Below are 13629 nucleotides of genomic sequence, written 5' to 3'. Positions count from 1 at the left end.
GCTTTGATGACCCTTAAAATTTTTTCATCAGTCTGATAGGTACTGAATTCTTTTTCTGTGTTTGGTGCATTCCTAGAGCAAGGTCTAAATAAAGTACCAAACTGTAGTGCCATCTCCCTTTTTCTATTTTAACCACCCTGAATGTTACCAGTAATGAAGAAGACCTCAAAAAGTCGTATGCTTTGTGCTCCATTGGATGTCTAAAGCATAAAATAGTACAGAACTGCAGTCCCAAGGATGAGAGAAGCAGATATTGTGCCTCTGTGAAGATCCCAGCATGCAGAGGACACATCTGCTCTCCTGACACATCCACCTACTCATTGCACAGGGGCAGTCATTGGTCTGCATGACCCAAAGGAAGTTCTCAGAAAAAAAGATAGATTAAAAATTAAGTCACCTTTTTGCTTTGCTGCTGCCCTTATACATGGTCTAAGTTGAGATGTTGACTTCTATGCAGCTGTTTAAGGCTTTGAGGCTTTTTTGGCACTACAGTACTTTGGTTGGAATTTCTAGTGGGTCCATTAGAACCCTTACCACTAGCATATCTATTCACCCAAGGAGCAAGCCCCTCTCCTTTTGTTTTGTTAGGTTAGGTTTTTTGTTCGTTGGTTGGTTTCAGCTTGATTTTGGGTTTGGTTGGTTTTTTGCCTTTTTTTTTTTTTTTTTTTAGTTATAAAGGAAGGTCTGGCTTACTTTTGATATATCAAAATGAACCAGCAGGCTTTCCAGTGTAAGGAAAGAGGTTTTGTTATCTTTTGGACTGATACAAATCTTTTGTGGAAATTAGTAATACTGTGCAGCCCTATTTCAGTCAAATCCCCTTTCTGACTTTAAAAGCATTTCTGCCAAAGTAAAAGCTAGTTTGTTCCATCTTTTGACAGTCTTCTTGCAAGAATCTTTCTTTGGAATATATGTAACATATTTAACATTAGAAATAGAATCTTACATAATACTAAACCCCTTAAAGCAAGAACTACTGAGCTAAGAAAAAGCCCCATTTTTCAGTCAAGCATTACAGGAACATAATAACTGATTATTCAAAGTCTCTTTCACTGTTCCTTGAATCATAAGTTATTTTTTAGATTAAATGGGTCTTTACTTTCTCAGAAACATTGCAAAATTTTATATATTGTCTATTTACTTTAGAATAGAATGGTCAAGAATCTTAGTTGTTTTAAGACAGATATGTTACACTGATCTCAGGACATTATAACCTTGCCTTGGGACCCGTGAGTTTAGTCCTAAGCCTTTTCATGTTTTTTCCCCTTAAAAGGAAATTCTCTGATGATAGAACAATCAGGAACATCCACAGAGAGCAGCATTTTGCAGCCTTTTTGAGGTGACTACACATTATAAACTAACAGCCAGAAGAGCTGAAATCTGAGGGTGAGCTGTACTGATTTTAAAGTAGCCATGCATAATTGATTGCAAGACTGAAGGAAAGATTGTTTTATAACAGCAAACAGGAGACTGATCACAGCAGGAAGGAAAAAAATAAGTTTTTGAAAAGAGTTACGTTTAAAAACACATAGTCCCCAGAGAAGAAAAATGCCCTCAAAGTCACCACTTAAAATTATTAATATTATTTTTGAAGCCCCTTATTGAGGGCATGCACAGGTCCCTCCCAGGCAGGTTCAGTACCTGGGTGTGTCACATGCAGCACAAATTGATACAGAGGGATGCCATTTCTGCCTGCGTCAAATACATCTAAAGGAAACAAGACAGATAACATTGAAAAACAGTGCTTTATATGCTAAGATTTTTTGTTTGGTTTGGTTTGGTTTGGTTTGGGGTTTTGTTTGGTTGGTTGGTTTGGTTTGGGGGTTTTTGGGTTGTTGTTGTTGTTTTTGTTGTTGTTTTGATAGAATGCTTTTGCAAAAGTGTTCTCCAAAGAGCTAGAATGAACATTTTAGGAGACCTGATACCTTAGGATCAGGAATTCTCAAAGAAGTTACTTTTTTCTTAGAAAAGTAAAGGGCTGAATGACTAAGCAAAGTGATAGAAGGTTTCAAGCTCTGCATCATCTGCTAGCTATTTCAGCTCTTAATTTCAAAGCAATGCATAATCACCATGCAGTGTCCTGTCCCTCAGCCCAGTGACAAAAGGCCATATTGTAATTTAGGCAAACTGTTCTTCTCATTAGGAGCTTTGCAGAGGCTGCAGAGCACCAACAGTCAGGAGAATGAACTGTCTGTGTTCAGCAGGGAGGAATTTACAGATTGTGCTTGAAGTACCAACATGGCAGAAATTCTGCTTGGTGCATTGAACTTACATTGCTGTGAACACAGGCTGTAAATAAAGAGAAAAGTTAAATATGCAGGCTGGTTTCTTTGGCATTAATGTCCCTTCTGCATAGGAATGATTCTTGTAAACATGTGGGGGTTTTAATATGAAAATTAGCTTAATGAGGGGAATACTAAACTTTTTTGAAATCTGCTTGCATTTTCTATGCTTCATTCCACATGAGAAAAAGTTCTATACACACCCAGCAGAAGGCATATTGAAAAACACTGTTCCCCTAATAATGTTAGACAAGTAAGATAACAGCATTACTGTCAGTGTGAATACAAATTTCCAGATGAATTTACATCAGCCATTCCCATGCCATGCATGCATTTGCTGCCAGGAAATGCTTGCATGACAGAGCTTTCTGGCAGAATTATTTGCAGGATTTTATTCTTTTAATCTGGGAGACATGCATGCCACACGTCCTGCCAGTCAGCAAAGAAAATGTGATTTAATCAACAAGTCACACCTAACTAACGCAGGTCTTCTAAAGACGATTTAAAATAAAATGTGAATGCTGACAAGCACATGCACATTCTGTGATGAGAAAATGATATATTTTGCACAGTAAATTATCATTGTTGAAGGATTCAGTCTTAGCTTTCTTGATAATTCAAAGTTCATTAATTTGTGACTCAGCTTATTAAACACACATTTCTTTTTTTCCTTTAATTTTGGTTGCCAGTTTCAAGAACCATTCCTTTTTACTTGCCTTCCAAGTCAGTTGTTCTGTTGGCCAAGCCCCCTAGCTCTTCTTTCTTATTTACAAGCTCAGTAAATACAGTCATCAATAAAAATGCTACAGTTTGAAAAGCTGAAGAAAAATAGAGGACCCAAACAGAAAGAAAAACCCTTGAAAGAGATCTTTTTGAACAGTAAATTCTTGAAAGCAGAATTTCTAGAGTATTTTTATGTGTTTCCTGGAATGAAGAATCTTTACATGTTAACTAAGTATTGGAAATAAATTACTTCAAAGACCACCTTTCCCTCTGGTTCTGTTGATCACTTGCCATGCCAGTTTGTTAAAGTGATATAAATTACAATCTACATTATTGGAGATACATTAATATATATAAATCTCAGAGTTTCACACAATGTAAGAATTTGCTTTTTTCCTGCTTAGACATATTAAATAAGACATTTTTTCCACAGCCAGCAAATTTAGTGACTCCTAGAAAAATTAGGTTTGACAAGTGCTGCAGAATCTGAAAATAAAGGAATTTGTCACCAAGAGAAAGGAGCAATGTAACATTGTCCTGATTTGGAATAGATTAACAATGGAAAGAGCAGACAGAAGCCTAGAAAGTAAAGAAACTAAAGACAAAGGGGTTTTTTGTCCTCAGATTTGCCTAACCCTGACATTGAGGGAATGGACTGGGATGACAGTTTAACCCCCTCTAGGCTTGTTCCATACCTCATTCTGTTGCTCTTACAGACAGCCTAAATGATGATACCACTGCTTTCAGAATGAGCCTCCTGTGTGCAGCACAGACACGTCTATTCTACACATCTCCAGGAGAGTTGTACCAATTCCCTGCAGCCAACAGTCTGCCCCAATGGCTCTGAACTCTCAGCTTCAGTAGCCTTGTACCCCATTAGCCACAACACTCCACATTGCTCATGTAGATGGAAGGTGATCACTGGAGGTTTCTCAAAATTAAAAACAAACTGTCCCTGATTTTGGAAGGAGTACATATCTGCCTTACTGTTATTGCATCTAAATTTATATTTTGATTGCTATACTTTGCTTTCCTTCTTCCTGAGAGAAAGTTCCCTCTTATGGGTGTGCCTTCAAATGTGTCAGGTGTCTTCACTTTCCCATTCATAACCCTTTATTTCCACTTGTTTCTCCCTTTTCCTCTGTTTTGTTTCAGTTACCAGATACCTTTATATCTCCTTAAAATCCAAGCTCAGAAGTTGCTGTTCTGCTCGTGGCTGAGCAGTGCCTCTTTGCAAGCTTGCACAAAACAATTTTTAAAATTTTATTCATTTTTAAATAAGGTACAGTACAGACAACCCACTGCTCCCTAGTCTAACACCCTAATCCCTAATCTAACACCCAGATTAATAGCAGAAGTCATGAGCCTCAGGCTCCTTACTAGCTACAAATAAAACTGGCAGGGAAGGAACTGGAAAGGAATACTGGGACACTGAAGAGTATCTATTGTTTCTCATCCTTAGCATATAGCTACCTATGAACTTCATTCAAAGGAAACTGCTGTCAAATAAATAGAATTCATGATGGATAATAAGAGGTGTCATTCTTGAAAGGAGAAACATGGCAAAGGGAAAAAAAGGTGCTGTGAAGAAAACAGAAGTAGCATGCTATCAAACAAGATAAATACTCTCAGCCAGCACTCTATCAAGGATCTTTTCTTTCCATGGTCCTAGTCTCTCTTACTGATAAGAATTAAAATGCCATTTTAAGTCCTAAAAATAACTTCTATTATGCTAGACTGCCTTCATGTTTGGAGTATTTGCTAACTGGACAAAGGAAATTTCAGACTGAGTATAACATACACTACTCCACAGTGAGAGCTACTTGACCGTGATAACAACACTCCAATGGAAGGAAAACCAAAGTGTATAAAGTATTTGAAATTACACTGAACATAAACCTACAACCTTACTGCATGCAGTAGTAGGGGGATAGCTTAGAAAAGAGTCGTGTAAGAGTTGGTACCTGAGAAATTAATATACATAAGAATGTATAAATAATATCCATTAAGAACATCTTCTTTCTGAAATATCAAGCTGCTTGTGATATCTTAGATAAGGTACTGCCATTGGACAGCTAGTGTCTAAAGCTAATTATGAAACTACAGCTGTTAATTTGTGACTGCGTTAGAGTGAAGAACATACGATTTCCAATTTAAACTAGAATTTCCTCTTGGGAGTGCTATTCTTTGCTGTTGCTGCTGACCATAATCTTTCTTAAATCTACTTGCATACAGCAGAAATGGTTGTAGTTTAACCTAGATACGGACACAAATGTAGTGTTCTTATACAGAATTAAAAAGTCAGACACAAATCATAGATATGTTATTTCATTTCAGACGAAAAACGGCACTGTAAGTTAGTCAAGAGAAGACTCTTGTCACACAAAAAAATATTCTCTATTGGTAATAGATGCTGTTATTGTCCAAAGAAGAATACAACAGATAAAACTAATCTCATATATTGAAAGCTAATTCCTCAGAGAATTATCATCCAAATGGTCACTAATGAGCTCCATTTTAGGAAACCTCTGGGGTCTGCCTAAAAAGGGATCTTCTTCTCAATCAGAAGTCAGCATATGCAGCTTACACATAATTTAATATTAAAGCATAGACCATACTTATCAACACATAGATGTAGACTACGTAGCATCTCAAAATGAATGTTGGTATTGTGCATGTTCAAGATTTTTTTATAAACTGTGATGCAAGGCTTTTTGTTAATCTCTTACGCTGCAGACATCATTATATATCTTTAGCAACAACAACATTTCTGTACTTCTAGTAGTAATTTCTGTACTTCAAAGAAAAAGACAGAAACTGAAAAAACAGGACAAACAAGTGAACAGAAGCACTGAAATAAACAAAGCATATGGTTATGAGTCTCTGTGAATTCTTCAATCTGTGTTGACAAAGATTATGGTGACTAAATACTATGTGTGCATGAAACTCATGGCAGTAGACCTGTGTAGCAACTCACAATAGATAATCTAAAATTCAAACTTCGACAAAAATTCAGTCATTTACTGGATCTGCAGGGTAAGGGGGGTACACTAAGAGTTTGCAGGCAGAGCTGTCTGTCTCACAAATAGACTCTGCCTTCCAGCACCCAAGTAACTGCATGCAGCAGATATCATGCTCTTTCCTGGGCAGCAACACTGGAAGATTATTGAGACCCTTCAATAGAGATGCTACAAAACTGAATTCATGGACAGCTTTAATTTACTCTACTCAGGAAAGAAATTTGGAGTTTAATTTTCACTGGGAAGAGTGACTGAGCATGGCCAGCACAAATGTACTCCCCTGCTATAAGAAAAGATATTTCTAAAATAGCTCTGGCAATTACCATAACAAGGAACGAGCTCATGTTGTCAATTAGAATTTGATGGTTCCCAGGAGACTTTGACTTTCTTTTAAAAAGTTTCATTTTGTTAACCAGTTAACCTGTGTTGTAAGATCTCCTTCAGATCCACAGGTTTTGTTAGCATTACAGCAAGAAAGTTTGATCTACCCCCTGGATTGTGTCTTTGTTCAAAACCAACATTAGTGTCACTTAGTGTCATCCATGTGGGATGCCTGTAGCCTCTAGAGCACTGTCATTAGCTCAGGGTTATAAAATTAAATATATATAAGGGAAGCAGTATTAAAAAGCAATAGCCCAAATCTCTCTCTGCATTAGCATTTTGGATACCACTACATGTTGGGGTTTTTATGATTAAACTTACTTTTTTTCCCCACTTTCAGCTGTCCCAACAGCAGTTACTCCCTATAATCTATAATCGACAAAAACATTCCAAATGTAAACAAAACATCAATCAGTAATTCTGCCAGTCAACAGATTGATCTCCACACAAGCATGATCTCGTGCTATTCACACCAGCTTCTCCATGTCATGGCACACCACACAAGAAATGGGACTGGAAAAGGTCTCAAGGCAAATCTGTTACCTGGCTGCTGGGTTTTTGCTTTTCCACCAGTGACTGATGAAATTGTAGACCCAGAAGATGAGGCTTCCATTTTTATTGACCCTCTGGCTTGTGGGATCGAAGGATGCCCATCCACAGGCGGATGCTGTGACACTGGGTAGCTTGCTGCAGTTCTCCTCTGACAGACTTGCACACGCTTTTCAGCCCCATGAATAGATAAATTTAGACCTGACAGGAATAAGAATCAGCACCGTTAGATACAAGAGATCAGCATGGAATAACTAAAATATAAGATTGCCATGGTTTAAAATGGAGCTGGAAAAGCCTTCTTAAAAAAAAAAAAAAAAAGAAAAGAAAAAAGAGAACTCTAAAAAGATTGATTTTATACGAAAATTAAAAATATGAACATCTTTGCTGCTGTGTTGCAGGCATCAGTCAGCCACACTAATAGATATTTAAATGAATACACAGTTTACCACATTACTGGTCTGCAGGAGGAGATATCTTCCATTCCTTCGAAGTATCCACGCAGCTCACAAAGGACAATACTAATGAGGTAACTACCACAGAATTTATTAAATAACTGTTTTCTGATTGATGGATTAAAACTTGTCAGCAATGATTTCTTTTCTTCTGAGCCTTTACCAGTACTTAGTCTCATCCTATGGAAAAGATGCTACAATTGAGGTATTAACTAGCTTTTAAGGAAAAAATAAAGGTCTGGTGTGAGGAAAGAAGTAAGGCTACAAATGACAATGACGAGACCATAAGCTTGAAAATACTCCACTTTCTCCAGTCCTGTGAAACCTTACTTTCAGTACTGGAAATTGCCTTTGACACCAAAATTCTCAAATTTGTCACATAATCAAAATTTCAGTATAAAAAGTGATTAAAAAAACAGGCTTTACTTTTCCAAAAAGAAAAGCAAAGTTGAAATTTCCTATGTGGCTGTTGTACGTTAGAAAGAAATGCTATTTCACAGTAAATTGCTGATGCTGACTTCTGTTCACATTGATGCCATTGCTCCAACTCCACTTGAATTGCTCTCAGCATACTGTGGTGAAAGCCTTCAGACAATCTCTTTTGGGCAAGAAAGCTGAATGATATTTCTATGCTACTATTTTATGCTTAATTTAACTGTGATTCTTATTGCATCTGTCAGCAAATGATCTTTGTTTTTTTTAAAAAAATGAATGAAACACCCTAGCCAGATACAAATAAGCAAATTGAGAAGCAGATGGAAAAGCAGGCCCTAAAAACTGAAAATGTGGATACTTGTCCTAGGTTGCAATATTGATGTAGTTAAGTATTCTATTACCACCAGCTGTGGGCCATTAGCTGCTATCACCCACTCCGGATGACAGGCAATGGGCCATCCGTTAGCTGTTACCAGCTGCTAATGACCCACCCCGCATGACAGGCAATGGGCCATCAGGGACCCACCGTGTGACTCATGGACTTATCTCATCCCATTGTGGGATGCTCTGCCCAGGAGGGAGGAACCAAGTGTTCCCACGTGGATATAACCTGGCCCTGGAACTGCCTGAGCTAGCCCTGTCTACTGAGTTCCCAGAGGACCAGAGCTACTACTAGATCTTCAGCTGGAGACTAGACCTTCACAGGATCACCGCTTCAACTGGACTACTTCAGTTAGACTGCTACTACCACCCTAACAGAGTGTTAGGTTGTATCTGACTTTGTCAGTGCTTTTCCTTGTATTATTTCACCTATTTTTAATTTCAATCTTAACTTGTGATCTCCCGCTGGTTTGTTTTCAAACCAAGACATATTTTGGCGCCCAACGTGGGGCTCGACCTGGGGAAACTCAGAAAATCATATCACCATGATGCTCAGTTTATCTACATGGGTACTGTATCTCGCTCTCTATATTTTTCCTCAAATGGGAAACTATCTGCCTGTCATAGTGCTCCTGTTGCGACCAGGGAATGGCATGAGAATTGCTCTATTGGTTTATTATGCCTATTGTATGATAACCTGTGAGGCGATGAATACCATTCGGAACATATACTCAGTTTTGTCTGCCTAGCCTAATCTGAGCCACTACGTCTGGGACCTCCTCAGCAATCGCACCCACCCTATGGGGTTAGGAGGAGAGAGCGGTTTCTTCCAGCCTTTCAGGTCAGGCACAGCCTTTTCTGAGGATATTGAGTTCTCTCTGGATGCTAGGGATGGCATAATCTTTTTGTTAGTTCTGTTTTCTTTGACCAGCACCGTGTACCTCATGCTGCAGATCAGGAAAATATTTTGTCTTCTTGCGGAGGAGAAACAAAGCAAATCAAAACAGCCGAAGCCCGTAGCAGTTGCCCCCGTCCAGAAAAAGAAATCCAAGAGCAAATCAGTCCGCACAGCGACTGATGAGGATGCGGCAGGACCATCTCACACAGCAGAAGAGACAGAGCCGGAGATCATCACTCGCTCTCTATCCCTGGGGGAGCTGCGGGACCTACGGAGGGAATTCACCCGGCAGGCAAACGAGTCCATCTTAACCTGGCTGCTCCGCATCTGGGATGCCGCCGCTAATGACACCATTCTGGACGGAAGTGAGGCCAGACAGCTGGGATCCCTGTCCCAGGATGTGGTTATTGACCAGGGGATTGGGAAAACCCAGGAAACTCTCAGCCTCTGGCGGAGATTGCTGGCGAGTGTACGGGACAGATACCTCTGCAAAGAAGACCTCCAGATGCACCAGAGAAAATGGAACACAATAGAACAAGGTATCCGATGCCTGAGGGAATTGGCCGTGCTAGAGATCATTTTCTCGGACAACGAGAGATTCCCCAAGAACCCAGATAATGTCCGGTGCACGTCACAAATGTGGCTAAGATTCGCGCGGCTCGGACCAGAGATATACTCTCGTTACCTGGCAACACTGCAGTGGAGGGAAGGCGAAGACCAGGTGGGTGTGTTAGCAAACAAACTGAGAATCTACGAAGACACTGTCACCGCTCCACTACGCACCCAGGTCTCATCGGTAGAAACAAACCTGGCCGCGCAAGTCCGGAGCTTAATTGAAGAGAATCAGAAACTAAGGAAAGAGCTCAAAGAAGGATTTTTCCATGCCACACCAAAACCAACCCGAGTCTCTGCCATCAGGAGCAGACATCCCCCAGCCAAGGAAAGAAGACAAACTCCACGACGTGACCTCTAGTTTTTCCTGCAGGAGCATGGGGAAGACATGAGAAAGTGGGATAAGAAACCCACCTCCTCCTTAGCAGCCCGGGTACGTGAATTGAAAAAAGAAACATCCACTTCAGGAGGCTCATCTAGGTACAACACTGCCCCAGTCTCTTGTGGACAGAACCCCAGACAGAACGGAAATGATAATATGACTGATCCTCTTGAAGGGACCTCAGGAACACTTTTACAGGAGAAGAACGTCATGCACCAAAAACAAGATTAGAGGAGCCCTGCCTCTAGCCAGGTAGAGGAAAGGGACAATCGGATCTATTGGACTGTGTAGATCCGATGGCCTGGCACGTCTGACCCACAAAGATACACGGCTTTGGTTGACACCGGCGCTCAGTGCACCCTGATGCCATCCAGGTATGTGGGGACTGTATCCATTTCTATTTCTGGGGTGACAGGAGGATCCCAGCAGCTGACTGTACTGGAAGCTGAAGTGAGTTTAACTGGGAATGAGTGGCAGAAACACCCCATTGTGACTGGTCCAGACGCCCCATGCATCCTCGGCATAGATTATCTCAGGAGTAGATATTTCAAGAACCCGAAGAAACATCGCTGGGCTTTTGGGATAGCAGCCGTAGAGACAAAAGACATAAGACAACTAAATACCCTGCCTAGTCTCTCAGATAACCCGTCTGCTGTAGGACTACTGAGAATTGAAGAACAGCGGGTACCAATTGCTACAGCAACAGTGCATCGCCGGCAATACCGCACTGACAGAGACTCCGTGGCCCCCATCCATAAGATGATTCGAGATCTGGAGAGCCAAGGGGTGGTCAGCAAGGCTCACTCACCCTTTAACAGCCCTATATGGCCAGTGCGTAAGTCCAGTGAAGAATGGAGACTGACGGTGGATTACCGTGGCCTGAATGAAGTCACACCACCACTGAGTGCTGCTGTACCGGACATGTTGGAACTTCAGTATGAGCTGAAATCCAAAGCAGCAAAGTAGTATGCAACCATTGATATTGCCAATGCCTTTTTCTCCATTCCTCTGGCAGCAGAGTGCAGGCCTCAGTTTGCTTTCACCTGGAGAAGTGTGCAGTACACGTGGAACCGACTGCCCCAGGGGTGGAAGCACAGTCCCACCATCTGCCATGGACTGATCCAGGCTGCACTGGAAAAGGGTGAGGCTCCAGAATATCTGCAGTATATTGATGACATCATTGTGTGGGGGGACACAGCAACGGAAGTATTTGGGAAAGGAGAGAAAATCATCAAAATTCTCCTGGAAGCCGGTTTTGCCATCAAGAAGAGTAAAGTCAAGAGACCTGCCCGAGAGATCCAGTTCCTGGGAGTAAAGTGGCAAGACGGACGGCGTCAGATTCCTTCTGAGGTCATCAATAAGATCATCGCGATGTCTCCACCAACCAACAAGAAGGAGACGCAAGCTTTCCTAAGCGCCATAGGCTTTTGGAGAATGCATATCCCTGAGTACAGCCAGATCGTGAGTCCTCTCTACCTCATAACCCGCAAGAAGAACGATTTCCACTGGAGCCCTGAACAGCAGCAAGCCTTCACCCAGATAAAACAAGAGATTGCTCATGCGGTAGCCCTTGGCCCAGTCAGGACAGGACCAGAGGTAAAGAATGTGCTTTACTCTGCAGCCGGGAGCCATAGTCTGTCCTGGAGCCTTTGGCAGAAAGTGCCTGGTGAGACCCGAAGTCGACCACTGGGATTCTGGAGTCGAAGTTACAGAAAGTCTGAAATCAACTACACTCCCACCGAGAAAGAAATCTTAGCAGCTTACGAAGGAGTCCAAGCCGCCTCAGAGGTAATCGGCACAGAAACACAACTTCTCCTTGCACCCCGACTGCCAGTGCTGGGGTGGATGTTCAAGGGAAGAGTTCCCTCTACCCACCATGCCACTGATGCCACGTAGAGCAAATGGATTGCCCTCATCACACAGCGCGCCCGTATTGGAAACCCGAATCGCCGTGGGATTCTGGAAATCATAACAAACTGGCCTAAAGGTGAGACTTTTAACTTATCTTCAGAAAAAGCAGAGGAGAAAGTAGCACGTGCCGAGGAAGCACCCCCGTATAACGAGCTGCTGGAGAGTGAAAGACGCTATGCCCTCTTCACCGATAGGTCCTGCCGAATTGTAGGCGCAGATCGGAAATGGAAAGCTGCAGTATAGAGCCCCACACGACAAGCTGTACAGGCTACCGAGAGACAAGGTGGATCGAGTCAGGTCGCAGAGCTTAAAGCCATCCAACTGGCTTTAGATATTGCCGAACGAGAGAAATGGCCAAGGGTCTATCTCTACACTGACTCCTAGATGGTAGCCAATGCGCTATGGGGATGGTTAAATCGCTAGAAAAAAGCTAACTGACAGCGCAGAGAAAAACCCATCTGGGCCGCTGAAATTTGGCAGGACATCGCCGCCCGGGCAGAAAAGCTGACCGTGAAAGTTCGACACGTGGATGCACATGTACCTAAGAGTCGGGCTAATGAAAAGCATCGTAACAACGAGCAGGTAGACCGAGCTGCCAAGGTGGAAGTGTCACAGGTAGATCTGGACTAGCAGCACAAAAGAGAATTATTTCTAGCTCGTTGGGCCCATGATGCCTCTGGTCATCAAAGGAGAGATGCGACATACAGGTGGGCTCGTGACCGAAAGGTGGACTTGACCATGGACAACATCTCACAGGTCATCCACAGCTGTGAGACTTGCGCTGCAATCAAACAGGCCAAGCGGGTGAAGCCTCTGTGGTATGGTGGACGATGGTCAAAGTACAGGTATGGGGAAGTATGGCAAGTTGACTACATCACACTTCCCCAAACCCGCCAAGGAAAGCGCTACGTGCTGACCATGGTAGAAGCAACAACGGGATGGTTAGAGACCTACCCTGTGCCTCATGCTACTGCCCAGAACACCATCTTGGGTCTGAAAAAGCAAGTCCTGTGGAAACATGGTACCCCTGAGAGAATCGAGTCTGACAATAGAACCCATTTCAAGAATGGCCTCATAAGCACCTAAGCTAGAGAACACAGAATTGAATGAATATACCATATCCCCTATCATGCACCAGCTGCCGGGAAAGTTGAACGGTGCAACAGACTACTTAAGACAACTTTAAAGGCACTTGGCGGGGGAACCTTCAAAAATTGAAAACTGAACTTAGCAAAGGCCACCTGGATGGTTAACACAAGAGGTTCTATCAATCGAGCCGGTCCTGCCGAGTCCGAACCTTTGCACACAGTGAATGGAGATAAAGTCCCTGTGGTACACGTAAGAGGTTTTTTAGGAAAGACTGTTTAGATTAGTCCCACCTCAGGGAAAGGCAAACCCATCCGTGGAGTGGTTTTTGCCCAAAGACCTGGTTATACTTGGTGGGTGATGCAGGCAAATAGAGAAACCCGTTGTGTCCCACAAGGAGACCTTATCTTAAGTGAGAACTGTGTAGATGGTAATAGAATAAGGGGTGGATAATGTCCTAGGTTGCAATATTGATGTAGTTAAGTATTCTATTACCACCAGCTGTGGGCCATTA

General features: G+C 42.1%; 1 protein-coding gene across 2 annotated transcripts in view; it reads right to left on the bottom strand.

Moving 5' to 3' along the window:
• Positions 1-13629, bottom strand: part of ANO4 (anoctamin 4) — a 196501-nt gene that overhangs the window by 103644 nt on the left and 79228 nt on the right. For both annotated transcript variants that reach the window (XM_085047263.1, XM_085047256.1), the window contains one exon: positions 6950-7156. In XM_085047263.1, the coding sequence (XP_084903389.1) occupies positions 6950-7156 (207 nt within the window). The remainder of the gene's footprint in view (positions 1-6949; positions 7157-13629) is intronic.

The sequence above is a fragment of the Lichenostomus cassidix genome, chromosome 1Aa (genome assembly GCF_008360975.1).
Source record: "Lichenostomus cassidix isolate B80296 chromosome 1Aa, HeHo_3.0, whole genome shotgun sequence".
Classification (NCBI taxonomy): Eukaryota; Metazoa; Chordata; class Aves; order Passeriformes; family Meliphagidae; genus Lichenostomus; species Lichenostomus cassidix.
This window is presented reverse-complemented; position numbering and strand designations above follow the sequence as displayed.